The 27,818-nt window shown below is 47.0% G+C and overlaps 1 protein-coding gene across 1 annotated transcript in view; it reads right to left on the bottom strand.

The window, feature by feature from the left end:
- LOC140906332 (uncharacterized) overlaps positions 1-27,818 on the bottom strand; it is a 79,122-nt gene that overhangs the window by 2,050 nt on the left and 49,254 nt on the right. Inside the window, exons 21-37 of the mRNA XM_073330057.1 lie at positions 26,337-26,390; positions 24,925-24,978; positions 22,719-22,772; positions 21,144-21,197; positions 20,232-20,276; positions 18,794-18,847; positions 18,128-18,172; positions 16,878-16,931; positions 15,915-15,968; positions 12,124-12,177; positions 10,674-10,745; positions 8,801-8,836; positions 8,492-8,536; positions 7,977-8,156; positions 4,348-4,414; positions 2,540-2,722; positions 635-712 (exon numbers count right to left, since the gene is read on the bottom strand). Coding sequence (XP_073186158.1) covers positions 635-712; positions 2,540-2,722; positions 4,348-4,414; positions 7,977-8,156; positions 8,492-8,536; positions 8,801-8,836; positions 10,674-10,745; positions 12,124-12,177; positions 15,915-15,968; positions 16,878-16,931; positions 18,128-18,172; positions 18,794-18,847; positions 20,232-20,276; positions 21,144-21,197; positions 22,719-22,772; positions 24,925-24,978; positions 26,337-26,390 — 1,183 coding nt within the window. The remainder of the gene's footprint in view (positions 1-634; positions 713-2,539; positions 2,723-4,347; positions 4,415-7,976; positions 8,157-8,491; positions 8,537-8,800; positions 8,837-10,673; positions 10,746-12,123; positions 12,178-15,914; positions 15,969-16,877; positions 16,932-18,127; positions 18,173-18,793; positions 18,848-20,231; positions 20,277-21,143; positions 21,198-22,718; positions 22,773-24,924; positions 24,979-26,336; positions 26,391-27,818) is intronic.

Genomic DNA, 27,818 nt, shown 5'->3' with positions numbered 1-27,818 from the left:
TAGCTTTAAGCGAAAGCACTCTTGTGTTGTCCTGTTTGTGCCAGCCATCTATCGGCCCCACGGCTGTGTTTCCCCTGATTTATTTCCTGACACCACCTCGCACAGAGTAAAAGTTACCAAGAGCTTTGGGTTGAAAGAACCCCGGGTAACATGCTCACTTCCCTCCCTGAACATTTCCCCACCTGGCAGTACCAGAAGCAGACACACCTCAGGACACAGCTGCTATAACACAGGGAGCACAATGTGGGGCCTGGCTGCCAAATGGGGCACATGGAGTCATAAAACACAGACCATGCTGCCTCTTCCTTGCAGCTGCAGCATGATGAGAAGGTCTGATCAATGACTGGTATTACGACTCGCAAATGCTGTTTATCTATCAACAATGACAGTGTCACGGTTGTGTGCTCAAGCCACAGTGTTTGGCTGGGGGCTTTCCCAATGTCTGAGGCTGCTTGGATCTGGGGGTTTGGTTCAGCTAGAAAAGGATCAATACAAGTATCTGCAAAGGAGGTGTGGCCCTCCGGCTTCTGGCATGTTCCCAACGCCACTCCTGGTGTCACCAAGTTTGGGAGTGCTGGCAATTAGCCTATTCCAGGAGGCACAATGCTTCTGGCAGTATTAACAAATAACCCACCTGGAATTCCTGGAGGACCAATTTCACCCCTCTGACCAACACCAGGATCTCCCCTCTCACCCTTCACACCTCTTTCACCTGCAGGATAAAACCGAAATGGGTTAGTGTCAACTGCACAAGCAAAAGATGCCACAAGGGGGCCCCAATCCTGACTGGAGCCATGAGGCCCCACTGTAATACAAATAAATATTACTTTTAGAGACACTGTGCAGAATGCTGCTGCTGTGGGAGTACATTCGCTCCCCAGTTCCTAGCTGATATATGATATCTGCTGGGATAAGCGCCTACCCAGCTCAGACTGTGACTGGCCCTTGAGTGGCCGGAGAGCTCCAGGAGCCTCTGCCGCATTCTTTGAAGGCCCTGTGCAAAGGTCAGCCACATTCATCACTCCTCTCCTTGGGCAGGCGGGGGTCTGCTCCTGACACGTGCTCTGGGGGGGCCCTGTTGCCTGAGATGAAGTGTGGCAGAGAGGTGGAAAGGAAGGGCACTGGCCCCCAGCTCATCATCTAGCAGGGCTGTAAAGCAGGCCAGCTGCAATGGACAAGCAGGCTGAACCATGCCAATGACCTCCTTCCTCTGTGCATTGGACCTAAACGGCACCACGGAGCCCGAAGGGGGTGGCCACTTTTACAAAAGTGTGGCCTGTGGTGCAAACTGGTCATGTCACAATAACATGACGTTTACATCCCAGGCTATGCATGCAGGGCCTGATTCTGCAATTTGCTAAATGCTCAGGCCCTGTTCCAGCAAAGCACTTAAGCACACACCTCATTTTAAGTATGGGGATTGTCCCACTGACAGCGGTGAGACTACTCCGAAGGTTAACATTACTCATGCTCCTAAGTGTTTGGTGGGATGAGGGTCAGAGGATGCGGAAAAATTGGAAAGAGTCCAGCGAAGGGCAACAAAAATGATTAGGGGACTGGAACACATGACTTATGAGGAGAGGCTGAGGGAACTGGGATTGTTTAGTCTGCGGAAGAGAAGAATGAGGGAGGGATTTGATAGCTGCTTTCAACTACCTGAGAGGTGGTTCCAGAGAGGATGGCTCTAGATTGTTCTCAGTGGTAGCTGATGACAGAACGAGGAGTAATGGTCTCAAGTTGCAGTGGGGGAGCTTTAGGTTGGATATTAGGAACAACTTTTTTCGCTAGGAGGGTGGTGAAACACTGGAATGCGTTACCTAGGGAGGTGGTGGAATCCCCTTCCTTAGAAGTGTTTAAGGTCAGGCTTGACAAAGCCCTGGCTGGGATGATTTAGTTGGGGATTGGTCCTGCTTTGAGCAGGGGGTTGGACTAGATGACCTCCTGAGGTCCCTTCCAACCCTGATATTCTATGATTCTATGATTCAGAGTGGGGTCCAGCAGAACCCTGGCAGGCTCCAGCCATTGTTTGTCTAACCTAAGGGCATGGTTATGCGGAGAGTTAGCGCAGGACAAGCTGGAATGTAAATCCACGGCGTTGTAACATGCAGTGCCCGGGTAGCAACTGTGCAGAAAAAATTCCCGGAGGCACCTTGACCTGCTGCTGTTTCGTTGTTCTGAGCAATGCAGAGTCATCCCAAAGCAATAGCGCGACACCGGGCTGGGATGCTGAAATGAGGGGTGGCTCTGTCCAAATACTCAAGACATACTTTACACCAAACATTTCTGAGAATCATAGTTAGTGAAATGAAGCAAAAAAAGTTGGTAAAAAGAGTCCCCTGTGGATACTGAAAATGAAGAAGTCTGTTTTTAAAATCAGCAGAACAAAGCAGCTCTCGCTGCTCCATGTGCCCCTGCTGCAGTGAACATACTGAACATTGGGAACCCCCAGGGGTTCAGAGCACACAACAACAGGGCACACAGGGTTTGGAACAGGTACTTAGCATTCAGGCTCCCCCGATATGCTCTATGATTCACTCACCTTTTGGACCCACTGGTCCTGATGGCCCTTCAGACCCTGTCTGTCCAGGTCGGCCAGGCTCTCCTGGAGGGCCAGGTCTTCCTGGGAGCCCTTCCTTACCGGGAGGCCCTGGAGGCCCTGGCCTGCCTTGGGGTGCTTTAACGTGTGCTGGCTGCATCTGAGCCATGAGGTAGGCTAGTTTTGCTGAGGACAGACAGAGGTGGTTTTGTTAGGTTAGAAAGTCACTGCTCTGCAAGACAGAGAGCCAAGGGATCACAGGCAATAGAGCCAACAAAAGATCGCGTTTTCTCAGCCCAACTCTTAGCGCTTAACACACTACTCACCCTGCCTTCCCCACACAGTTCTTCAGCACCAGCCATGACAGTGCCTCCCCGACACCCTAGACCAGTTTAACCTACTACTCTGTTGCTCCTGCAGTTAAGAACTTTTTCTGAATCTCTCTCTCAGACTTTTCCTTCCTCTCCCCCACCACATGGCTCCTTGTCCTACTGTCTTCTAGGACTGGTGATTTCCTTTCCTTCAGCTGCATTGTTACCTGGCCGGCATTAGTAGCACTGTGATCATTTCCCCACCGAAAGGAAGAGCCCGTTACTAGTGTCCTATCATGGAATGTGAGATAAGGCAGGTTACATGGTTCATTCTAGGGAAAGGGGATTTCTTTTCTTTCTGGGGCAGCCACGCCCGACACAGGCACCTTGGCCCTGACTAAAGGGCTGAGCAAACAGAAGTGTGACTGTGCCATTTCCCAGTGTCCGCACTTTCTCCTGTTTTCCCAGCACACACTGGGATGGCAGCTGCCAGAGTCCAGGCCTCAGGAGCCCCCCCAAACATACTAAACTCCTGACAAAAAGCTCTCACAGGAGGGAAGGGCAGGTTGGAGCTCAGGCTTCCATTAGCTGATCCCGAACAGAAGGGACTTTCACACCAGGGAAGTCTTTTAAACCACTAGAAGTGTTAAAGCATGTACAAGATTAACGGAATCTTTTCCTTTCACTGTGACCATTAACTAACATGGAGGCAAATCCTGCCCACTGGCACTGAATGGAGCAAAATGCAGAAAAAAAATGCCCTGTTCCCCCTGCTCCAGGGTTTGTGGGGAGGGCAGACAGGAGAGAGTCCATGCAATGGGACTCTTCATTCCATTGTGAGGCATGGAGCCAAGCTTTGCAGCGACCCTCCGTGCTGGAGCATGGTGGAGGTTTGTGGGCAGGTTGGGGGAGTGGCCACGGCATGGGCCATAGTTCTGCCCTCAGTTCATATACACTGCATGAACACTCAGTTCATATACACAGCAGGCTGCATCTGCTGTTTCTTCTCCCATCCAGTTGTGTTCTGGATGCCGCCGGCACATTAGTCTGAGCCCACAGCCTTTTCACACAGCCTCTGTGCTTTCTTCCAGGAATTGGCCCCCAAAATAATTTTGCTGCTCCCTCCCGACCCACCTTCTCTCCCCACATGATCCCGCAGTGAAGTCACAATGCTGGGTTTGTGACATCATGGTAATTTCCCTGGCAACGGGCTGTGATGTGGTAAGCACAGGCTTTGTGCCCAATGGGACAGAAGGAGAACATGGGCTGTGAGGGAGAAAGACCTTTTACTAACACGAGCACCTTCAATAACAGCAACTAGAAGAATGCCGGTCAAGGCCATTTCACTTCCCACGCCTCCTTTTCCCAAGTTGCTCCCATCTCTAAGTTGCCCTTTAACAGCTGGGAAAGGTGGGGACACAAATCACATGCTTGTCGGCTGTACAAAGCATCTTCTGGAACCTCTGACGTTTCTGTGGCTTGCCAGGTACCGACACTTACCATCTAGCTGCTTTCCTAACTCCTCTTGGATGAGTCTTCTCAGGGTCTCCAGTGATGGAGAGTCCCCCTAGGGAGAAGAGTGAGAGCGTGGTGATAGTCACAGCAAGAACGGCAAACAACACCCTTCACCTGGGGGTTATTGGAGAAGCAACAGTGGGCTTGAGTGGCCCGTGCTGAAGAATCTGCCTGCAGAAAGGGAAGCTCACAGTGGCACAACCTGCCTACAATTCCCACCCTGCTGGGAAGCCCAGGACTGCATTTCTTGGTTCAATGCATCTCCAGGACAACATCCACCACCAGGAGCATCAGGTGGAGATTAAAACTGCCTTCCCCTAGTGGGTCCCACAGGAAGACCATCGTGAAAATACTGCCACCTTCCTAAATGGGACTCTTCCTGGAGAAGGAGCTGCCCCAAAGGTGTGTGCCGTGTGCGACCCTCCCGTACCCAAGGGGGCAATCAAACACAGTATCTAGATTTGTGTGTTATAAACATTAACACGGAATGATAGTTTAGCATCCTGGCCACACATGGAATGGAACTAGTTAGAATGTTCACATGAAACTCCACCCAGAAAGCAAGTCACAGTTTCTTCCTGGCTTCCATGCCTTTTTGATTTCTGGCCAGATGAAACTTGAAAGCGATTTCTAAATTGTACAGCGTGAGTAACTATGTACTACCTGCCTAAATTCCCCACAGCAGCAGCAGTCTTTTTCACTTCCTGTCCCCAGCTCTTTTGTGCTGGTGAAGTGTGCTGTTCAACGGCTGTTGCATTGCACCAGAAGTGGGTGCATTTCAGGGCACAACATTGTATAATCTGTGCTGTACATCAGTTTTATAAAAAGCTTCTGAAACCCCAGTTCTTATTCTTCATTATTGATTGTAGCACCCATTAAACATTTTTTTAAATTAAAATATTTCATGTTATTACAATTTTTTAATAAAAACATGCTTGCCCAAATATGGACTATTTGGTCCCTTTGCTGCCTATCTCCAGCCGCAGGTTTAGCATAATGTAAAGACTTTGCCCATCCGTATCAATAGAAATGACCTCATTATAATCACCATACTTTTAGAATGCCTCATGCTGATGGATTCAGAAAATATTTTTCAAAATGTAGAGATCACTTCCTAAGCCCTGAAAAGGAATTGCGGATTGTTTTCTTAGGGCTTTTTTTTTATTAAAATTCATTGCTTTTAATTGCTTTAATTATTCATAACTCATTACTATATTTCATCATGTGTCTTCCATGTGGCTGGGCAACAATGTGCTTTGTCTAAAATTTACCCGTTCTTTACGTGAGGGACTCTATCACTTTCAGTACTTATGAGGTAAAAGCCTCGAGGCAGAATTAATCTCTCAAAACATTTAGTTCATCAAATATTTGTCGTCACCCTTCTAAATACGGTGCCCACAGGCACTTTAGATTAGTAGAGTGTTCTTTTTGTTACACAGAACAATTTATTCAAATATAATATGTTCTCATGAATTTTCATGAGCTGGTTCCAATGATATATCCAGGAATATATCGAGGGTCCCTGTAGTCCAGTATCCTCTGTTGTATTTAGATGGAATATATGGGCCAAAGGTGTTACCATAACCCAGACACTGTTCAATATTAAACAGCGTTAAACAAGGTTTGTGGCTTGATATACAGACAGCTCAAGCCTGCTTATTACCATGGTAAATACACCATTTAAAATCCTTTTCACCTTTTATTAAAGATACAGAAGAAGAAGGAAAAACAGTTTCAGCATTTGAAATGTAAAGAATTAAGTCAGGCTTTCATTTTAACAACATCCCTTGCTCCCTTTAGCAGATGTTGATTTTCACTTGCAATCTCACTTCTGGAAAGAAACACAGGCACAGCACACGGTCTTCTCAGCCATGCCAAGACCCGAAAAATTTGTACCTGCATCAGGCTGTTTAGGACATTGCTTTAGCTGCCTCTTTCTGGTGACGGGGCTTACAGCAGTGCTGCAAACAATATCGTCTTGGCCAGCTAGGCCAGACTCTTATTAGACAGAAGGAAAAGGCAGCGAGAGATAGGAAAGAGAAAAAATAAGTTAGGGAAGGAAAAGCACACATTAGGGTGTGAGATGAAGTCTCACATCACAAGTTATATTTGGGATTTAGCCAAAGCTGTCCTCTGGGTCCCTCTCTCTGGCCTGGTTTGGTCAGGACATCTTTCAGGATTTGGATGCAGGTGGTCTGGTCTGGGGTTCCAGAAGATAGTGGGGGGAGCGGGTTGGCAGCCACAATGGTGAAGTTCATTCTAGTAGCTAATTTTTCTCCAAAAGCCGTTCTTTAAGAACCCAAAAAGGGAGTGATGGGCAGAATAGCCCATATCCCCTCATTATTTTGTCCATTAATTAGGTCTAATATTCCACATACCAATTTTGGTTCACTGATTTTCAATCTCACTCTGTTCTTGTTTACCAGGCATGATCTTAACATAGTCCTTGAGTTAGATCACTAGGCCTTTTGGTTTGGACTTTCACACCTTTTTCCATCAACATCCGTTTTTATAAGTTATTCTGACAGCTCATGAACTTCCATTCCTTACAGTTGAGCTCACAGTTAGGGTAAATTGGTAGGCCCGCATACATACCTCGCTCTGAGACTGGCCACCACCAGAGGAAGGTGTAAAGTCCTGTGTGGACAATTAGGATGTAACAAGCTTATGTAGGGAGTTTCTTCCTGACTCTAGACACATCAGGATATGTCTACAATGCAATTAAACATCCATGGCTGGCCCATGTCAAGTGACTCAGGTTCACGGGGCTTCGGCTATGGGGCTGTAAGATTGCAGTGTGGATGTTCAGGCTTGGGCTAGAGCCCGAGCTCTGGGATCCTATGAAGGGGTGCTGATGCATGAGGTTTGATATTCTTCATTTATTTTTATCTTACTTAGTGTAAATATCTACTCTGTTAATCCTACTGAACTCATTGTTTAAATAAAAGCTGGCGGACCAGAGTTCCATGTGCATTTTCCTGTCTGACAATATCTTATATTTATACACCAAATTTCAACCTGAAGGATCCTAAAGAGCTTTTACCAGAAACTAATCACTCCACTTGCCAATATAATGCATCCACCTCTGGGGTGGAACAGGGCACCTGTTAACACCACACAGCGATGCTATGCAGCATTTTAGTATAGGAAGTGAAAGAGATCATATCCATCTCACAGCAGGAGCTTTAGGCCAGCAAAATTTGCTTTCCCAACTGACATTTGCCAACACCCCCTGAATTAACTCCCTCTATTTTTGCAAAAAATACCATGGGAATTTTAATGACCTCAGTTGTCCAAGATCTCAGTTTCATGCCTCAACTGCAAAATTCTACGGTTGATGACAGCCATTTAATTCAAAAATTGTTTAGTGGGAGACATCCCCACCCAGGAGATGCAGCATCTCTTCTTTGAGTGCAGTGGATTCAGAGCAGCGTCAGGTAATCATGCCGTACTTGCGTTGCATGTGTACATAACATCGGAAGCACGTGTTGATAGCATTACAGGATAAACTGAGGCACCTCACAGGCAGCTAGGCAATAATGTCGGGCTGTTCTCATGTCATCAAGGGAGTGTTTCTATAAGACTCTTTGGAAGCACACGGCTGCCACTCTTACCCTGGGCCCAGGGAAGCCTGGCTGTCCTGGGGGCCCTGGAGGTCCAGCTTGCCCACTGTCTCCTGGTGGTCCTTGGGGACCCATCAATCCAGTGTGGCCTTTATGGCCAGGTATGCCAGGATCCCCAGGCAGGCCTTTCTCTCCCTCTGGGCCTTTGTCACCTTTGATGCCAGGATCTCCCTATGAAACAAAACCAGCATATCAATAGAGAAGAACATGTCCCTTCTTCCCCAGCCTAATGAAACACAGCGTGGTTACTGAGCATAGTGGAGCACCTCGGACCACAGACATGGGCAAATATACTGAGTGAAGCTTCGGGTACGTTACAAAGTGTTACTGATGTAGAAGGACTAACGGTGGGGTGGCCTGGGGCAGCACTGTAGACCTCTGGGGGCAGCACTGTAGACCTCTGTGGGCTGCACTTAGCCAATAGGCTGCACTTGGGCCACAACCATCCATTTTTTTTTAATTATTTTAGTTCAGTAAAGTAATGCTAATAACACTTCTCAACACACCCTGTCTCCTTTGGGTCCATGGTTGCCTGGTTTCCCGGCAGCGCCCTGAAATGAAATAATAGACATGAGTATGCAAGAGCTATTCATGGACGGAGTTAATGACAGGATGCTTCCCCTTGTGATGCCTCCCAGGCCCTCAGGAAAATGAAGTCCTGTATACGCCACAATTCCCTGGGTGCTCTAGATTTATTTAATGTTTTCAAACCAGTAACTCAAGAACAAAATAATGCAACCCCAGTAAGCATGCCTGAGACTACCATTGAACCTAGACACCATCCGTGCTCTGAACCAGCTGGGAACAGAACTCACCTCTTTTCCTGGGGGCCCCTTCTCTCCCGAGTCTCCCTAAGAGACATAAAGAAAGTACATAACACACAACACTGACAATATCACAACAACGTGAGCAGTCTGAAGTCAGACACAAACGCCCAGTCCTGATTCTTATCTCAGAAGTGAGGTGGTTTCACTTGCACTATTTGGAATAGATAATGTTGAGTCAAGCAGAAAATGTTGTCGATCATTTATCCTTGGATTTCTGATACTGTCGCCAAGTGTCATGTTGCAGGTTGGTGAGTCAGGACTGAGATGAGTCAATACTAACAAAAGAGAGTTCCTATGGCCAAAGTGTACCTCCAAATATACTGCATACTATGTGAACGTTCCTAAGTGTAGAGAAACAGTCAGTCATTCCTACAGGGCAAGCATTGAGATGGATGTACTGTTAACAGAGGTTTCTGGCTTTCGGTGCCACACAGTTCACTTTGATTCTGAATGTTTCAACAGCCTCTCATATGTTTTCTTGCGCTAGTTTCCTGAATTCTCGGTTAGTTTTCAATAAAGCACTCTCCATTTACCACTCTCTTCTCTTCTGTATATACCATATTAGAATAAAAAAAGCATGATCATTTCTCTATTTCAGCGTTCTCTGTGGGATCTACTACTGCAGCACTGATGCACAGGATTGAAAAGGCAACACCAGCATAACACCGGCCATTGCTAAATTCTGAGCACATTCTCTCACACCGAATAGAACTGGAAAAGTACTTGTCTGTAACATCCATAGGTCAGATTATGTGTAGACCTACAACCAACCCTTGAACCCCCCCCCCCCCCCCCCCCGGCCCCAGATTATATTTGTAGTGTGTTTGTGTGTGGTGTGTGTGTAATTGACATACCACTGATGAACTGGAAGCACACGTAATCAGTTGCACAGGCATGTGGTATATTTCTTACATAACAGTGCAACTGATCACATGCCGAGGGTCACATCACCCGCCAACCAAACCAAACCTGGGACTTATTCCAACATTCCCGAACTCCATAGCAGCTTTTAACAGCCACTTTATTTATTTTTTTAAACAATATAATGCAAACTTGCAAGGGAAAATGTTTCTTCCTTCTCTTACTTTCCACTAAAAAATGACTCCAGCTTAAGTCTCAGGCTAGGGAAGATTCAGTCCTGCACTAGTGTCATTAAAGCCTGTTACCTTGTGTCACTGCAGGGTTGGAAACAAAAACATTAACTAACTGGGAAAGGGAGATTCCCAGCTTCTCAATGGGATCAGACATTTGCCTCTAGACCTGGAAGGGCCCAAGACACTGGATTTTAAGGTTGTGATATTTTTATTGCTAGAACAGGTGTTAGATAACTTTGGGAGATATTTTTAAGGATGAGTTGCAATGTACCTCTATTGCTGAGCCTTAGTCAGCCGGTCTCAAGGTAACTAGGGACTTTAGCCTTAGGTAAAGGAATATAAGAATTAGTTTGAATATTGTTAATCACCCTAACACATTCTTGATGTACTCTTCTGTAATACCCGTGGCCCATGGAGAATGCTCTAGTGAGTAATGCGACTACCCCAAACTCACGCTGTGCAAAACATTCGAACCGCCCCTTCATGAATGCCACATCCATCTACAGGGCCTTATGATAGGTGTCCTTGCTACAAATGAGATTCTCCTCCTTCTGTAAGCTATGGAAAAGAATATAGTTCTCTTTGGAAATAATACACTGGGCCCCTTGGAATAGAGAGAGGGATATTTGGGAATTATCTGGATACACAAGGCTCTCACATGTGTTCTTGACAAAGGGACATTTTGTCTTTCCTTCCTCCAGGTTCAAGAGTCAAAACCGGGCAGTGGGTGAATAACAACTGCTTTGCATCACCAAACAGATACTTACTGGAGGGCCTCGGGGCCCAGTGAAGCCAGGAAGTCCCGGGCTGCCATTTTCTCCTTTGTTTCCTTTTGGACCCTTAGAAAACAAAATGAAACATAAACACCAGCAGCTCCTTCCCCCATCGCCTTTTCTGAAAAGCCTTCATTTACCTCATCTTCCCCTCCTGTTTCTTCTTAAAACCAAGTCCCAAAACTCTAGTTTTGTCACTGCACAGTGTACTGCTAAGGACATTAGTTTGAGTTCCTGGAGAACTGGAAATAAACTATGCCTTATAACAGGGCAGTTATTGAATCATCCAGTCCCAACTTCTGGCATTCAGAGGTTTAGGGATATCCAGAACATGGGGTTGCATCCCTGACCATCTTTGCTAATAGCCATTGATGGACCTTGTGACAGTCTGTACTATGTTCACCCTTTTCACAAGACCATGATAAACTTTGTACAAAGCATGTCTTGTGAGGTATCATTTGAAAACTCATAATCTGCTGAACATTATTGTCACGGTAAAATATGTGTGGTAACAATGTCTGTAAAGTTAAGATTCTACTGTATGGCATTACTAAGTTTAGAAAGACAGTCCCAAACCAGTTCTTCAGATACAAAAGACACACAGGCACCCCAGCCAGGTATTGACAAAGTTAGGGGACTATCACCTAGTTGAACAGCCATTCTTTGTCAGGAAGAGGAGTGTGAGTGAGAACTTTACATATTGTCAATGGAAACAGCTGAACCCCAGCTGGAGATAATCCTCAAAGAGGGGAGAATGGTATAAGAATAGAGAACACACACACCACAAATTATGTCTCTCCCCTCATCTCTACTCATGGAAGCTACAACGCTTGAAAGACAAAGGAAACATCACTGAACTGAGGGGGAGGTCCTGACTCCTGCTGGTTACACCCTTGGCTTTTGTCTGAACCTGAAACCCTAGTGAGTCATACTGTTTGGATAGAGGAGCCGCAGTGACCATACGGGGAACTGGCCTGCACTTCATGACAGGGACTGAGCGCAATGGTTTACTATAACTAACTGCTGAGCCCCAGAGCAACTTTGGGGAACAGAACAAAGAAAAGCCTCCTCAGTGGCGTTCTTGCACCTCAACGCTCGCAGGCTAGTCTCACATTCAAAGTGGCACCTGCGAGGTCCGTCCCCTTCTGTGACCTTGCTTTAAATTGTTGCCTGCTGATTTCCAGAACACCTCAGGTGAGTTGCTTTAATGCTACTCCTCCCTCTCTGCAGAGGCTACTGCCAGCTCCTCCGGGCCCCTCAGCCTCCATGTTACACTCTGTGGGGCTGCACATGGCCCCTCTGAGAGGCCGTCCACTGGGCAGGTTTTAATACATTTTTAAGGATGCGACATGTAACTCTTCTCTCCGTGCTGGGTTAGAAATTACCGCCATAACTGTCTCAACATCTCTGGCTCGCTGTGGGTGTCCATGGCTGTGGTACTTACTGGGTTACCTGCAAGACCAGCTTCCCCTGGGATGCCGGGTGAGCCATTCTTGCCCTGGATTGAGGGGGAAAAGAGCAGATTTGGAATAAAAAAGGATACAAATCAGAGCTTCTTTGTGGCTATACATTTTTCCCAGAGAGTGCAGGATCTTTCCCAGAAAGGTCTTCCCCACTGCCTCCAGGACACTGGCACCCAGCCTCTAGTGTGGTGCCCCGATACTATGGTGATGGGCACATGAGAACTCTGGTCAGGTGGCTAGACGTAACCCTTAGCCTGATTAGGATAGAATTTGGTAATAGGCAATAATACATGTCTAGTAGCTAAAGCCTAATAAATGGTTAAAAAGAGAGTACAAATCATTCATTGGTGATAACAGGTAGTAATCACAGAGAGGGATGTGAGCGCCTGTCAATCTTACGTTGCCACCTTATCATAGAATATCTGGGTTGGAAGGGACCTCAGGAGGTCATCTAGTCCAACCCCCTGCTCAAAGCTTGAATAGTACGGATGAGGAATACTTATATGATACCTCTCATCCTAGGATCCCTGGTGCTCAGACTTTACAAACCACAAGCACAGTTCTCCTCTGGGATCAGCGTGTAAATACGCAGCTCTGACATTCTCCCTGCATTCTCCACTCAGAGATCACTTGGGCCACCGCTGAAAAGCAGCCACCTCTGGACGAAAATGCAGCCGCCGTTCAACAGCATGCAGCAAAATGGCACATGAGTTAGTTCAGGATGGAGAGTAAGAAAATCTTCTCCCAGTATTTCACATCCATCAAAGAGAAGTTCCAGAGGGAGCAGAATGTAACTTCAGAGATAAGGGTTTGGCGTCTCCTCTTACAAAAAAATTCAAGCACCAAAAATTGTTGCAAACCAAAAACTGCCCCCCAAAATTGGTTAGGGTCAATCGACATATTTTGTTTCACTTTTAAGCTGATTTCTTTTTTTAGTGTAAATTTAATTACATTTTGAAATGAAAAGTTTCAAATAACCCCCCCCCCAAAACTTTTTGGTTCAACAATCTCAAAACAGGATGTTTCAACAACCGAAAAATGTTTTCTTCCTAAACCTTTTTCAGAGTCAGGCATTTTGACAAATGAAATCTGCATTTCATTGACTAATCAGCATCTTTCAGTGAAAAAAATGTTTCATCAAAAAATTCCCAACTAGCCCTAATCAGCACCCTGGTCTCATATCCCCCGTAACAGAAACACCATCCCACTGGAGAGAAAAAGGGCTTCTCCTCCTCTCTGGGAAGTATTTGAGAGAGTGGGTAACATCCTGGCCCCCCAACCCCACTTCTGGTGACACTGAGGGAACACAGAGCTGCCCTGAAATGGACAACAGGGCAGTCCCCTCCTGCAGGGGGAATCCCTGAGTACTGTAAAGCTAGATTGCTGGGCTGGGTTTACTGCACCTCATTCAGGCCTAGGCATAGAAGGGGGCACATCCAGAGCACGATACACCCCAGTGATCCTCAGCCAGATAAGTGATCCTTGGGAAGCCAATCTAGCCAAAGTAATTTAGAGCAGCCCTTAAACTGCTCTAGGTTAAGCTCAGGGCTGTTTCAGTTCCTGACTGACTCCAGAATTGGGAGAATGGAAAGGCAGCTCAGAGCTCATCCAGACCTGGAGATCTGGGCCCCTATCTAAAATCCAGGCACGCTGAGATTTCATGTCAGCTCCCAAGGAAGATGGAGCTCCCAACAAGGAAACAACTGCATTGCTTTAGTTCTCACTAGGGGATATTTACACTGGTAGCTGCCAAGAAATGGGAATCCTTTCTGAATAATTCATCAAGCAGGAAATGAAGGGGAGATCCCATGAGCCAGAGGTCTTCAGAGTGTCAGATGTTACAACCATCCATCTGGGGATTTTATACTGTGCAATACCTAGCGACTGGTCAAAGTCCTCAACACCCAGCATACAGCTGATCTTTGAAGCTCATCTGCACCATCTGCCAGGAATCAGGGCCTGCAGCAAAGCCAGGTTCTGGGCAACCTAATGAGCATTGCTGGCCTGAAGCAGGCTGCCTGATTGGCTACATTGCCTGATTGGTGCGAAGAATCATCAAACTGTCTCCTAAGCCCAGCCATAGCAGCAGGTCAGCGGCTGCTCAATGCACACAGATGCTCAAAGCATTTGTCCATGGCTGTAATAGCTCCTTGTTCCCAGCCTTGCTCCAGCCCTGCTCCTTCCTTGGCTCCAGCCTTGCTTCACTCCAGGTAGCCCAGTCCTGGTCCTTGGCACCGATTCCTGGCTTCTTACTCTGGCTCTGACTCCAGCTCCTATCACTAGAGCTGACTCTGGCTCCAACCAATGGGAACGACTGCCCACAGCCCAGTCTCTGACACCATCCGCTAAAGACGGAAGGTCCCACCACAGGGAGACTAGAGGGCACCAGCATTTGCATGTATGGAGAATCAGGCAGTTTGCAATTCAAAAGAGCTGATAAAGACTAATACTCATCCGCTCCTACCGCCGTATGCAGGAATCATCAAATCATAGAATCACAGGGTTGGAAAGGACCTCAGGAGGTCATCTAGTCCCACCCCCTGATCAAAGCAGGACCAATCCCCAACTAAATCATCCCAGCCAGGGCTTTGTTTAACTTCACGTTTAATTAACCAGGGATACTTCATGCTGAATTAAAATAGCCCATGCAAAGTGGCGCTGTTACTTGTAATACTCAGAATGTGTTTCTCATGGAGTACTTTCGATTATTTGTACTGCAGAGTATATGAAGGACAAAAGGCTCCCTCCCACCTCTCACAGACCCATCCGTAGCCTCTCAGAAGGTATTTGGCTCATCTAGGACCTATGCTAATTTTATTTTTTATGATTTCTCTCCTGGAGCCTTTTTACTTATTGCAAGTGCCGGGGCCAAGACACATTAGTGAGTGATGCCAGCACTATAGGGCATGCATGGACTGACAGGATAAATTACAAAGCAGACACAAGAGCTCTGCATATGTTACTGTAGCCTCACCTAAACCCCTTGGCTCCCTGCTGCTAAAGCCCCGGCCTTCCACTTCCTGGCATTGCTGCCTTGTGTCAGCTTTTGTTCTGATTATAGCCCAGGTCTCAGAATCTCTGTTTCAGTAACCTGCTTTCCCATGGAGGAAAGAAACAGCTGTTTCTGCATTCCTTTAGGGATGGGCTCAGGTCTGGACAGTCTGGTTTGTATTCATGTTTGGAAAAAGTTGATTTTTAAAAATACAATAAAGCAATAGGAGCGATGTATCAACCATCCCAAATGACACTTCCTGACATTTCATCCCCATGGCTTTTCTCCACTGAAAACCTATTAAAAATTGGCTTTCTGCATGTTTTCGATAATGACACAACATCTTCTCTCCAAAATGTATTTGTTTCCACAGGAAATAAACAGCTTGTTCACAAGTATCACAATCAGGCTCAAGTTGGGCACTCAAAAGAAGGTGGCACCCAAAATTGACACCACTTTTGAGGATTGTCACCTAGGGTTACATAGGAAGTTAAGTGTCAGAGCCAAGTCTATCAGAAGCGCCTGATACCCAGCTCATAGCAGAAACCACTATACCATTCTGCTTCTACAGAGTCACCTGCTCCTAGACACTACTGGTCACCACCTGTCCTTGCAACATCACTCAGCTTCTTCTTTCCTGAAGTAAGTAAAACATTCTGGCCAAATGCCACCTGTGTCTTCTGTAGGATTCTGGTTCCAAACCATAACTCTGGATTCTGTGACACCCCTACCACCAAGAGTCCATCCTTCAAAGGCCGCTTGTCTGGAATGGAAACTCACTGGCTGCCCTCTGAGTCCTCGAGGCCCTTGAGGTCCTGGGGGGCCTGCATCACCCTGGAAGAAAAGAGAAATTGTTGCACTGAGTGAAAAACACCGAAGCAAAGGCAATGAGAGCATCATCTGAAAATAACACATAGCTCTGGCTTAACTCCTACTGCTCCTCAGCTGGGAAGAAAATGACACACAGAAAAGTTCTGTGAAGAGGTTCTGGCTCTGCTGGAGTGAAGACCGGCATGCTGGATTTCAAAAAGTGTGTCTGTAGGTCAAGTCCATTAACCTGGGTATTTGCCGGCCAAGCTTAGATTCTGACTATACTGGCTTATTGGCATGTTGCTATTTTGAAGATGGGGCAGGTAAGGTGTTTCTCTGGGACTTGCCCTGCGCCTTGACACAGCTCCAATTCCTGCTCTGCCAGACCTTTTCATTCTCTATCTTGTAGGACAAACTCCACAATTCAGCAGTCAAAACCATTTCTCAGTGACCCACGGAGATGGCATGATCGGTCATCTGGTCCATCCCTCAGTGGCCTCTCCAGGATCATACAGTACCCACAGGATGCTCACTAGGGTTTTGCTCTGTTACTGCACTAAGGATATGCTAAGACCTGATTCTGCTGCCCTGATTCCCTGTGAGTAGTACCTTACTCCGCAGGCAATCTCACTGATTCCAGGCGGGCTGTTTGTGGAGTAAGATGCTGCTCAGGATGAGAAGGTGTGACAGAATCAGGCCGTGGGGAACTAGGCAGTAAAGTACTGCTCGGTGGGAATAAGCATGCCATCGGATCTGCTGTACAATTCAGGATTGAAACAATGCAGTTCCCTCTAATGTTCCAAAGACACAGCTAACATTTAAGTGTCAGCAGGATGAGCAGGGCCAAAGGCCCTCAAGTTCCTCTCCTAACAAGCTTTGCTCTCTGTCCCTGTGCGGACAGAGGTTTGCTTGCTGATCCAAGAGTACACTTACATCCTTCCCCGGCGGGCCCTCGCGACCGGCGGGCCCGGTCACACCTGGCTCTCCCTGGAACACAGAGCAAAGGAAGTCATGATGAATTCAGTGCATTGGACACATTATAGATACTCTGGCTAGTAACGCATCTCTGGACAGTGTAGGGATTCTGACGTGCTGGATTGAGGCTTGCAGTCTCTATGGGGTGAGACATGTCATGCCTCTTGCTTTAAAGCCAATGGGAGCAATGTGGTTAAAACCTGATGTGCTGCTTAAAAAAAGGTTTCAGAGTAGCAGCCATGTTAGTCTGTATTCGCAAAAAGAAAAGGAGTACTTGTGGCACCTTAGAGACTAACCAATTTATTTGAGCATGAGCTTTCGTGAGCTACAGCTCACTTCAGCACCTTTCAAATGCGAGGTAGTGCAGCCCTTTCCAGTAATACCTTAGCTATTGAGAGTGCAGTGACCGTGAAGGCATGTTATGCACTCTTCATGGAGAAACTGCTTTAGGGAGGAAGAGAGGAGGAGCTAGGTCACTGGGACTCTCTGCCAGTCCTCCTGCAATGTGCCACTGGACCATCATTTATTTTCCTGAAGAGCCAGAGTTAGGCAGAAGAAAGCTCAGTTTTCATCTCATCTGCAGGACGACACCTCTCATAGCGGGGATCCCTGCAACATCAGAGCTGAGAATGAGGCCAGATCTTGGTGTGGGACTTGAATTTAGGACCTTCTGATCCGGAGGCGAGTGAGCCAAAAAGCTCTATTATTCATGCCCATTCTCCTCATCTTTGAATTCATCCTGCGTTTCTAACGCTCGGTGGGGTGCGATTTGATACTGGTACAGCCTGCACAGTACAGTTCCTGGTCCCCTGGCCTGCACTTGTGAACTATGTCCTGTGGCTTTCCTGGCAGTGCACAGGGAGATGTGCTGTGAAACTGACATGCAAAGGGACCTCATGGAGGGGGCATGAGATGTGCTGCACTAGCCCATCAGTGACCGCTCAATACCCCAGCACTAATGTTAGCTGGGAGTCCAGAAAAGGAGGCTACCAGTAATGCCACTGCCCACCCCCCAGCTGCGTTCACCCTGTGCTCTGCCACCCACTGCAAGGCAGGCAGAATGCCCAGCCCCACAAGGTCACAGCAACTCATGAACACAATGCTAAAAAGGCCTGTAAAAATCTTCTCTTATCGTTTTGGGAAGCCCCTTTACGGCTGACTGACCCATCTCCTCCTACAGCACACACAGAGGGGTGCATGCTACTTACCCTGGCGCCTGGGGGGCCTGCATCTCCTCTGTGCCCCTTGAAGCCCTGCAGAAGAGAGTGACATTAACTACAGCCAGATGCGTGGACCTTTGGGAAGGCCTTGGCTGAATGGTGCATGCACAGTGGCTGCCCTTAAAACCTCGCCAGTTTTGCCTTAGATTAACTGCCTGGTCAGCGTGGAATTGTATCCCGGGGAGGCACCATCCGGCTCCTTAGCAGCACAATGTACAGGGGAGTCTATGGTGGTGCAGCTGCTCTTCCTGGTGTGCCTGGCCCACAATGTGTAGGGGAAAGGGTGAGGCCCTAGCCTCCCCTCTCCCCATCCCCAGGATGCACGACTGGAGCGCAGAGCCTGCATCCGTGAGCAGCCCTGGTGTGTGGGGCACCAGGAGAGCAGAAGGCTTCTTATATCGTGACCTCCAGGCAAAGGACCTGCATAATCTGGTCCAGGGAATTCTGGGGGCAAAAGATCCAGAAATGCCCTCTTTGATTTCTTGGATTATTTTTTATCCTTTATGCTGTGGAACTGCCTAGATGTCTCAGCAGGGCATGTCTTTTGTGCTAAGTGCTATGCACACACACAGGCAAAGGCCATCCCCACCCAAAGATTTTCCAGTGTAAAGGATAAGACAGTTTCTGGATTAAACCATCTGGTGTAGTACCTACCGGTAATCCTCTGGCCCCCTCTTGGCCTGGGAGCCCAGGTTCTCCTGGTTTGCCCTAATGGAAACAAGCACATTCAGATTGTGATATTGTTCTGTCATTGCCAGCATCTGCCTCATCATCATCCAAAAAGGGATTCTGCACTTTCCCATTAGTTGTCATGAGGGTTCTAGGGATGAGTCTTCACACGTGAATGCAATGGGGATGCTCCCCCAAAACCTGCATCAGAGTGCACACACAGGGCATTCGGAACCCAGGCACCCTCCACCCATCTGTAAATCCACTCTTGCTTCGAGACATGTGGGCTTTGGAAGTTTAAGATGTCCCCTCACCTGTTGCCAGGTGTACCTGTCTGGACCAGATTTTCAAAACTAGGTGCACGCAGTTGCATGCTTATCTGATGAATACATATAAAAGGGGTATTTACACAGAGAAACTGGGCGCATGCAATTGTTTATGCACAACTGTGTGCATCTGACTCTGAAAAGTGGCTCAGTCCACACAATACCTTAACACTGAGTATTTGTCCGTGTCCCGAGAAGGAAAGAGCTTGCCACATTCTGGCAAATCACAGGAAGAGGATGGGGGCAACAGATTCTGGAAGCGCATTCTCAGAGTAATATGCATATGCTAGGGGAATGCTATTTCCTGTCCACTTTATTAATCTAGCGCTTTGGCTGGAAAATTCCAGCTCAGGTCCTTTTCCTCCCTGTGCGTACAAGTTAAGAACAATGGGGGAAATCAAACACAAAACTGCCTATCCAAGAAGGGAGGAGAATTGTCACTCTGCAACCCAGCAAGTGCGTTTCAGGGTGCATTTCCTACTCCCTTCCCTGCCCCACAAGCTGCAAAAACCAGCTCACTAGGTTGAGTATGACACGACAGACCTGGGTCTCTCCAGAATTTACAGGAGCACTACAGAGATGGCGACACTTTGAGCTGCAGTTGTGAGTCCGAGCTCCAGGAGACATGCCCCTCTTAGCTCTGATTGAGCTAACGCACTACCCATGGAGTGTGCCTGCAGCAGCATGAGTGGCTAGCCACCCTGATTACCTACCTGCTGAGCCCTAGGTGCGTACTCAGGGCAGCTGCCCCTCCTGCAGCTCATGACACTGCAGCCATGCTCGCCCCTCCTGCAGCTCATGACACTGCAGCTACTTGTCGTATTTTTAGCTATTCTTAGCATGGCAGCTTGGCTATGTGTCCTCGATCTGAAGATCACGCCCCCAGCTTACAGTGTACACATACCCTCAGAGTAAAGGGCCAGGTCTCCTTTCAAGGTGCTAAGATTTGCACATTAACAGATTGCTCAAGGCAGTTCAGTGTGAACTTGATGCATGTAAACAGACTCTCCTGAGTCCAAAAGCAATAGCCAGTTATGGGCTCTGAAAGCCTGACTCTAGCGGCTTGAAATGATGATGTTTACAACGCGAATCCTTACCGGTTCCCCGGGAGATCCAGGCTTGCCATCCTTGCCGTCAATGCCCTGTAAATGAAACATCCATTAGGGAGTCCGGGGGGCTATACAGAAGATGGGTACGTCTTTGTGAGTGTGAAGCTTGTGATGACTGCTCTGCTTGGTCACAGTGCATCATGTGATGCCCCCTTCTCACTTCCACACCTCAGCTATTTACAAACAACAGCTCTGTCCAGCCTCCGCGGTCTCTACTCCCACACTCTGCCAACACCACAGACTTCTTCCAGAATGGGAAGTACAGAGGAGTCAGATGCATGATGCTTCACCTTATCAGCATCCCTAACGCTGCTTAAAGATAGGGTCGTAAGGCCAGATACTCAGGTGGCGTAAATCAGCATCACTCCACTGACTACTCAATGAACTTTGCTGATTTACACCAGAAGAAGATCTGGCCCATAGACATTAGAGATAGATAAGACTCACTAGATCAACACCGTTGCCAGATCAATGGGGTTTCAGATATTAAACTGAGCCTACAATTGTTCTTGAGCCAATACAAAGGGGGTCATTACATTCTGGATACTAGAACATAACAAAATCCCATCCCTTGTAGCAGTATGAACTGCAGACACAATTATCTGTGCCCACAGGCTTGGAGGCATTATCTCACATTGGTGCCCTCTATGGGAAGATCTCTGCCAGGGAAATAAGAGTCAGGCAAGAGGAACAGATGAATCCATTTTGGAAACTATCACTTGGCTGGAAGGTGCCCGACCCAGAACTCACACTATATGGAGCCCAGTGAATCTGGAGTTAACTTGACAATATAAATCTCACATCCACTCCAAGACAGCTCAGAAACGTCACTTGCTGTGTCCACATGCTTACAGGAAGTGTAACATATTGAATGAGAAATAGCAAGCAATTGTCCCTTACCTGAAGGCCAGGCAGTCCTGGTGGGCCCGGGGGACCTGCTGGGCCATCTTTACCCTGTAAAGAGACCATTGATGTGGCAATGTTCAGATAAGCTTTTCAGATGCTGCTTCACAAGGAAGAACACTTTGCAAACCTGGAGTTGGGAGGGGAAATGAACTACATGTCTCGAACGCATTCAAACTTCCATTCCCTTAGGGACCAAACTTTGCTTTGCTATATTCACAGTTATTGACACAAGAGGCCAAATTCAGCCTCCAAGATAAACAGATGCAACTCTCACGGACTTCAGTGGGAATTGCAGCCACTTAGGAGAAGGGTGAATTTGGTCTCAAAAGTGTAAATTGGGAAGAAGCGGATAACAACATAGTAAGTCTCTGCCCAGCATTGAGCTATTGACATTAATATAAAAGCCAGTCAATGCACGTGTTATAGTCTGTATATATTAAATTGGTGGTTATGAAAGGTGTTTAGCTGACTGTCCCTGTGAATGAAATCCTCTGTTTATCCATGGGATTGTTCAGCACACAGGCTGTCACACACTGCTTCAACCTTGACTACCTGTTACGGCTGAAAGAAAAGCTCGGTCCTTGGCCTCTCCGCTAAGACTGCTAACTCATCTCACAACAGCCATCAAATGAGCAATTCTTGGTCACTACTGATGAAAGCTAGAGTTGAAGAAATGGCCAAGGGGCGACAGGCTCATTAGCAAACCCTGAGCAATCCAGTTCCAGAAATGCATCATAATTACACACAACTGCATTATTCTGACTCAACAGCCTGTGTTACTCCAAGATGCCTCCTCTCGGAAACAAGAGAGACATTGATTCATAACAAGGAATCTTCTGTTTCACTTTGCAATGAAGATCAACCAGATTCAAAAGATAAGATCAATCAGAACCAGATCAGATTCTCTCTCTCAGGGTATTTTATTGCCACCCATCACCTCAGTATCTGAGCACTTTCCTTGTACAACCGATAGCAATAACAAAATCCCTAGCAGGCCTTGTGGATTCGCTTGCACTTCACCCTTATTACCCAGCACTGTGTCAGCGGGTGATGATCCTGCTCGGAAATATTAAGTGTGTTTTGCTGATTCACTGTTGCATGTGGGTCACTACCTGTATGGATTTGAGAGAGGCAGTAGGTTCTCTCTTGAAATCCAGACCTAGTGTGTGGGCTGAGCAGGTCTGAGAGTAACCTTAGGAGATGACAAGCCTGAGTAGAAAGCTTGGACTGGATTCATGCGGTTTCATTTTAAGTTCCTTTGGTGATTACAACCAAACCCCGGGAAGGGAGTAGATTTATCCTGCTATAACTTATGTGGACTGAGTTTGGAGAAGAGTGGGGAAGCCACCTGCTCACTGAAGGGTTTTCCCATCACATCACAGCTGTATCAGGAATTCTAATTCTGGAAAGGTTGGATTGCACAGAAGTAAAGGAAACAAAGAGTTTCCAGCATGGCCTATTCAACATGAATAGCATTTTAGATAGCACTTGAGAGGCTTGGGGAAATCATCATGTTTGCATCAGTTCAGCCTCACTTTAAAGAAGCTAACACTGTGGCCCATGGCTTACTATATCCCCTGGCATTCCTGGGGGTCCTGCAGGTCCTGGTTTGCCATCTGGTCCCTAAATAAAACAAAGCAGAAAGAATATGAATTGCTTGTTCATAGTGTATCCCTGTCAACACAGTCAGTATCACAGCTGGCAACACTACCGTTTTCTTTCATTCATTCACATTAATTCATCACAGAAAAGCAGTCACCAACCTCTGTACGTAATTGGCCTCCCAAGCCATACATTGTCAGACATTTTAGATTGTTTGCCATTCCAGAAAATATACAGTAATTAGAAAAACTATTGTGCCCAAATGAACTCCAAGAAGAATAGAACTGCTGGGAGAAATATCTCAGAGCACACACTGCAGAAGGCAAATCTTGCAATCATTAGTCAACGTGGACAGAACAAGACACCGTGGGCATAGGTTGCAGCAAGAAAAATGTAGGTTAAATATTATGAGAAACTTTATGAATTATAAAGTCTTTGGCAACAAGGCAAGCTGCTCAGGTGGGCTATGGAATCATCATACCTATGGCCCTACCAAATTCAAGGTATTTATGGTCAATTTCACAGCCAAAGGATTTGAAAATTGGTAAATTTCATGTTTTCAAGATGTTTAAATCTGAAATTTCATGGTGTTGTAACCGTGGGCGTCCTGATCCAAGAGGGGATTGTGAGGGGAGGTCGCAAACCGGTGGTACGGGGGTCATGGGATTGCCACCCTCACTTCTGTGCTGCCTTCAGAGGGGGTGTGGAGCTATCTGCAGCTGAGAGAGATACACAAGAGCAGCCCTGCAGGGAAAGAACAAATCCCAGCCCTGCCCGGACTAGCAGCGAGGAGCCCCCTGCTGGGGCGCTCCCAGCAGCAATGGGAAGATCGGATCCAAATCCACAAGCCTCCTCCAGCTGCAGGAACCTCTGGGGCTGCTGCCCAGTCCCAGAGCGTGCTGTGGCAGCGGGAGGCACCCGGAGGTGGGTCTGGTCTCACCCCTCCCCCAGAGCAGCTGTGCAGGAGACGGACAAGTCCTGTCGGTCCCCAGCCCAGCCAGAGCTAGGAGCCCCCTTTGCTGGGATGCTCCTAGGAACAAGAGGACATCAGATTTCACGGGGCAGGGGTTATTTCACGGTCTGTGACATGTTTTTCTCGGCCGCGAAATTGGTAGGGCCCTAATCATAACTTGAATAAGCAAAGAGACTAGATAGCCTGGTTTAGAGGTTGTAAATCAATCGTGTCAATAGGCAAGCAAATGAATGTTTGCCTATTGACAGGATTGATTGCACCCACTCCAGCTACCATCCCAACCCAACAGTTCTATGATTCCGGGCCGGACCCACCGAGCCCTTTCTGGTGGTGCTGATGTCACAATGGCAAAGCAATGGTGCAATATAAATTCTGCTATGGTCAGACTGCTGCTGACACGGGGATTAGAGGGGGGTTGCAAACAGTTAGGAGGGCTAGGGTCAAACTGCAAAGGGATCTGGCCAGGTTAAGCCAGGGTGGCTTCAAGGGAGGTTTGTCAGAGTCCTACGATCAGGGAAAAGAGAGAACTCTTGAGAGACGTAAGTGGCTGCACACAATGCACTCAAGCAAAGCGATTTTAGCCATGTCTCTTTAACACCATCCTAATATGCTTTTGTCATGTAAAGAAGCACCGTTGCTAATGTGGAGAATGGGGAACCAGAAAGGGTGACGGGCGATAGCCGGGGGAACAATCCTATCTGAAGAAGTCCACAACATGAGAAAACTTGAGAAACCCTTGTCTAAGATCCTTGTGTGGCATTTAACTCGTCAACGAGCCAAACGTTTTCCCTTTTGACCTTCGCTATTTCTAAAGCCAACTGTCAGCCTCATCTACTACATGGGAAGCACTCATATTTTTTACCATGTGGGCTCAGTGAAAAAAATGCCATGCCCATTGCCTTTCCTATAAAGGAAGCAACCGAAGTTGAGCATAAATTTATGCACGTGAGGCAAAGCAATGGCTGCAAGATGCGTTAAGTAGCAAGTGTCAGGATTGTGGGTCTCTTTAATGCTCCAGGGTCTATTACGAACCCACTGGGAAACTTAAAAGACATGGCACAGACATGGGTGGAGGTGGCATATGTAGTCTGTGGCATATGTAGTCTGCAGCTACACTTATTAGTGAGACACACACACATGCAGCATGATGATCCACTTCTCAATATGGGGCGGGGGGGGGAAAGGAGGAGGAAAACTTACAGCGGGGCCTGGGTTTCCAGGAGGTCCCAAGAAGCCAGGCATTCCAGGGTGACCCTGCAGAATCACAAAACAACTATTAGATTAGTCTCAATCCCTTCTTAGAATCATAGAATCCTAGACAATCAGGGCTGGAAGGGACCTCAGGAGGTCATCTAGTTCGACCCCCTGCTCAAAGCAGGACCTAAACCCCAACTAAATCATTCTTCACTCTTCAGTGACCTCCCCCAGATATTAGGTCAATAAATGGCAGTCATAAGGAAGCTGTGATATAACAGTGAAACGAGTGAACACACAGAAGGGTTGGTCCTCAGGAAATAAGCTATCCTGGGATTACAAACTGAAGCCTAGGCTTGCAAAGCATGCACTTTTATGCTGTAGCTAAGGTCTTTAATACACATAGGCTTTGGAGACTGAATAACTCGTCAAGAAACGTAACAGCAGGCTTGGCATGAGTTGCATATTTTGTATGCAAAGGAAATATTCACTGAGCAATTCTCGCAGTGTTAGCAGTCAGTCGAGAAAGAAGCACAGTTATGTTGCGGATGTACTTTCCCTAAGGCATCTGCTGTTCTATGCGTAGAGGGGCCGGGAGAGGAAGACCGAAAGGCCAAGGCAGAAGGGTGTGCAAAATGAGAGCTGGGCAAAATGTTTAACTTGAAACTTACCGGATTTTGGGGCTTCGTTACTGGACCAAAAACCTGGCCCACTTTCAGTGTAAGGTTCATGAAACCTATGGCAAACCTGGGCTTGATTTTGGCCACCATTTGCGTAATTCCCCTCTGTTCCTGCGGGATCCCTGTTCCTTTGGAAAATCCCCAAGTTTCTCCTTCAGACAAGACAGCGGCCTCTCCTTAACTGCTTACCTGTTGCTTACCTCTTTGGATAAGCAGTTTGGGTAGCTAGGGACTCCCTCATAGCATGAACAGCCTGGGGTTTTTCAGGTGCCAGATGAGAGAGAACCGCAACAGTCTAGCAGCATGGTGCTAGCCTTCCGCATCCCAATTCTGAAAAGGCTGCCCACCCCCCATGTCTCACCTGTGCACTAGCCAGGGAAGGAGGCCAAATGCTCAGTCCTTAAAAACCAACAAGGGGCGAAGCAGCCAACTGGACGCCTCCTGGAGATACCAGAGGTGGTGGTGATGGTGGTGGGAATAAAGGCCACGTGGCGGCCTACAGACACTCCACAGAAAATGATGATGGTGGCAGGGAGGAGGGGTTTTAAATGGAGGGCATCCTGATGAGGACGGTCCCAGCCCAAGTCTTCTTACCCCCGCCCCTCTGGGAGTTAGGGGTGCTGAGGATCTTTGCCTCTCTCCCCAGTGAGGCCAGGGTAGATGTCTCCAGGGAGGGAGTCACGGTTATATCCTATACGCATATTCCAGTTGCATGACTTGGGAAGCACACTCTTTTACCTGTCCTCCTTTTGGTCCAGTGTCCCCAGATGTCCCACGGTCTCCTTTAGTGCCCTGATAACAAACAAAGCCATTGAGAGCTACTAAGGTTTATGACATTCCCAGCTGTAGGCTCCACTTCAGCAAAGCACTTTAGCGTATGCTTAACTTTAAGCATGCATTTAAGTCTCATTGACTCCAATGGGACTTACATATGTGCTTAAAGATAAGCACTTGCTTAAGTGCTTTGTTGAATTGGGGTCTCACGGTCCACCTAACCCACATTTATTTGCCCACACCCCAGAAAAATTTAACAAAACATTGTATGGAAACTACTCAGATTGTGGAGCCCAAAATATGACTTTACCAACATCCCAGCTTATGACTAAATTGCTGGGTGTAGAATTTACAATGTCCCCAACACATAGCATTGTTCATATATAACAACGGTTAGGCAAGTGGGGGAAACCAGTCTGCTGTTTAAAATATGTCTGGATGTATGCCATTGAGAGGAGCAGGAAGGGACTGACTGAGAAAGGACCTGCAGTTCCACTGATCTATACTCTGGGGAGTTCTTGGTGTTTCTACCCCAGAGTGTACCATGCTAGGCTTTCAGAAGAGCAGCACACTCTGGACTTTAAATCCTGGGGAAGCCCTACCGTGCATTTTGGAAGGAGTCCCAACAGACCAGCTGGCTATCTTATGGAGTTACTCTCTGTCTGTTATTTTATTTGAGCACCTGCAGACTGTGGGTATGTGCATATATGAACTGAATGCAAACTGGGATATTGACCACCTATTAGATTTAAGGTTGTTCATGTTCATACGGACAATTCAAATCTTATACCATTTTAGTCAAATGCTGAGTCTTCCCACTCCAGTCTTCCCTCACACTGCATGACTGAACAGCAGAGAATGGTTATTTCTCAGACTGCTGAGTGTTCACAGCAATTACCTATAACACATACATCTATTTGGGTTACTAGCGGTTTTCTGAGTTTTCTCTCAGAATGTTCTCCCATCTTAACCGCCTGCACTTTTGCTTTTGGTCCTTTATTGCCCTTTCTGTACTTTTCATGGCAAGAAGTAAAATCAGTTTTCTGAATCAGTATAACTCCTTGTTCATTGTAATAACTGCAAATAAAAAGAAATTAAAATAGCAGACACTGCTTGCGACTGGAACCAAGTGCTGGAAGGCAGGTAAGTCTAGGGGGAAACTCCTTATCTCTATTGCAATTGATTTGTTTTGGTTTGTTTCACATTAGGCCATTGTAAATGTTCCAACCGTAACTAAGCACTGACTTTCTGAGCAAACTGATCATGGAGGTTACACAAGGCCAGAGCGCTAAATGTTAAATTACTAGAATCCTTCAGGCATTGCTCGGTGTTTGTCAATAACCCTTGAATATGAGGTTGAGACGTGGTAAATAGCGAAAAGGATAAGCCCTTCTTTCAATGTGTTTCCAAGTAATACTGGGTGCTACAAACTGTGGCCATTTAAAG

Source organism: Lepidochelys kempii, chromosome 2 (genome assembly GCF_965140265.1).
Source record: "Lepidochelys kempii isolate rLepKem1 chromosome 2, rLepKem1.hap2, whole genome shotgun sequence".
In the NCBI taxonomy this organism is placed as follows: Eukaryota; Metazoa; Chordata; order Testudines; family Cheloniidae; genus Lepidochelys; species Lepidochelys kempii.
The sequence above is the reverse complement of the archived record's forward strand: the minus strand, read 5'-3'. Positions and strand labels throughout refer to the sequence as shown.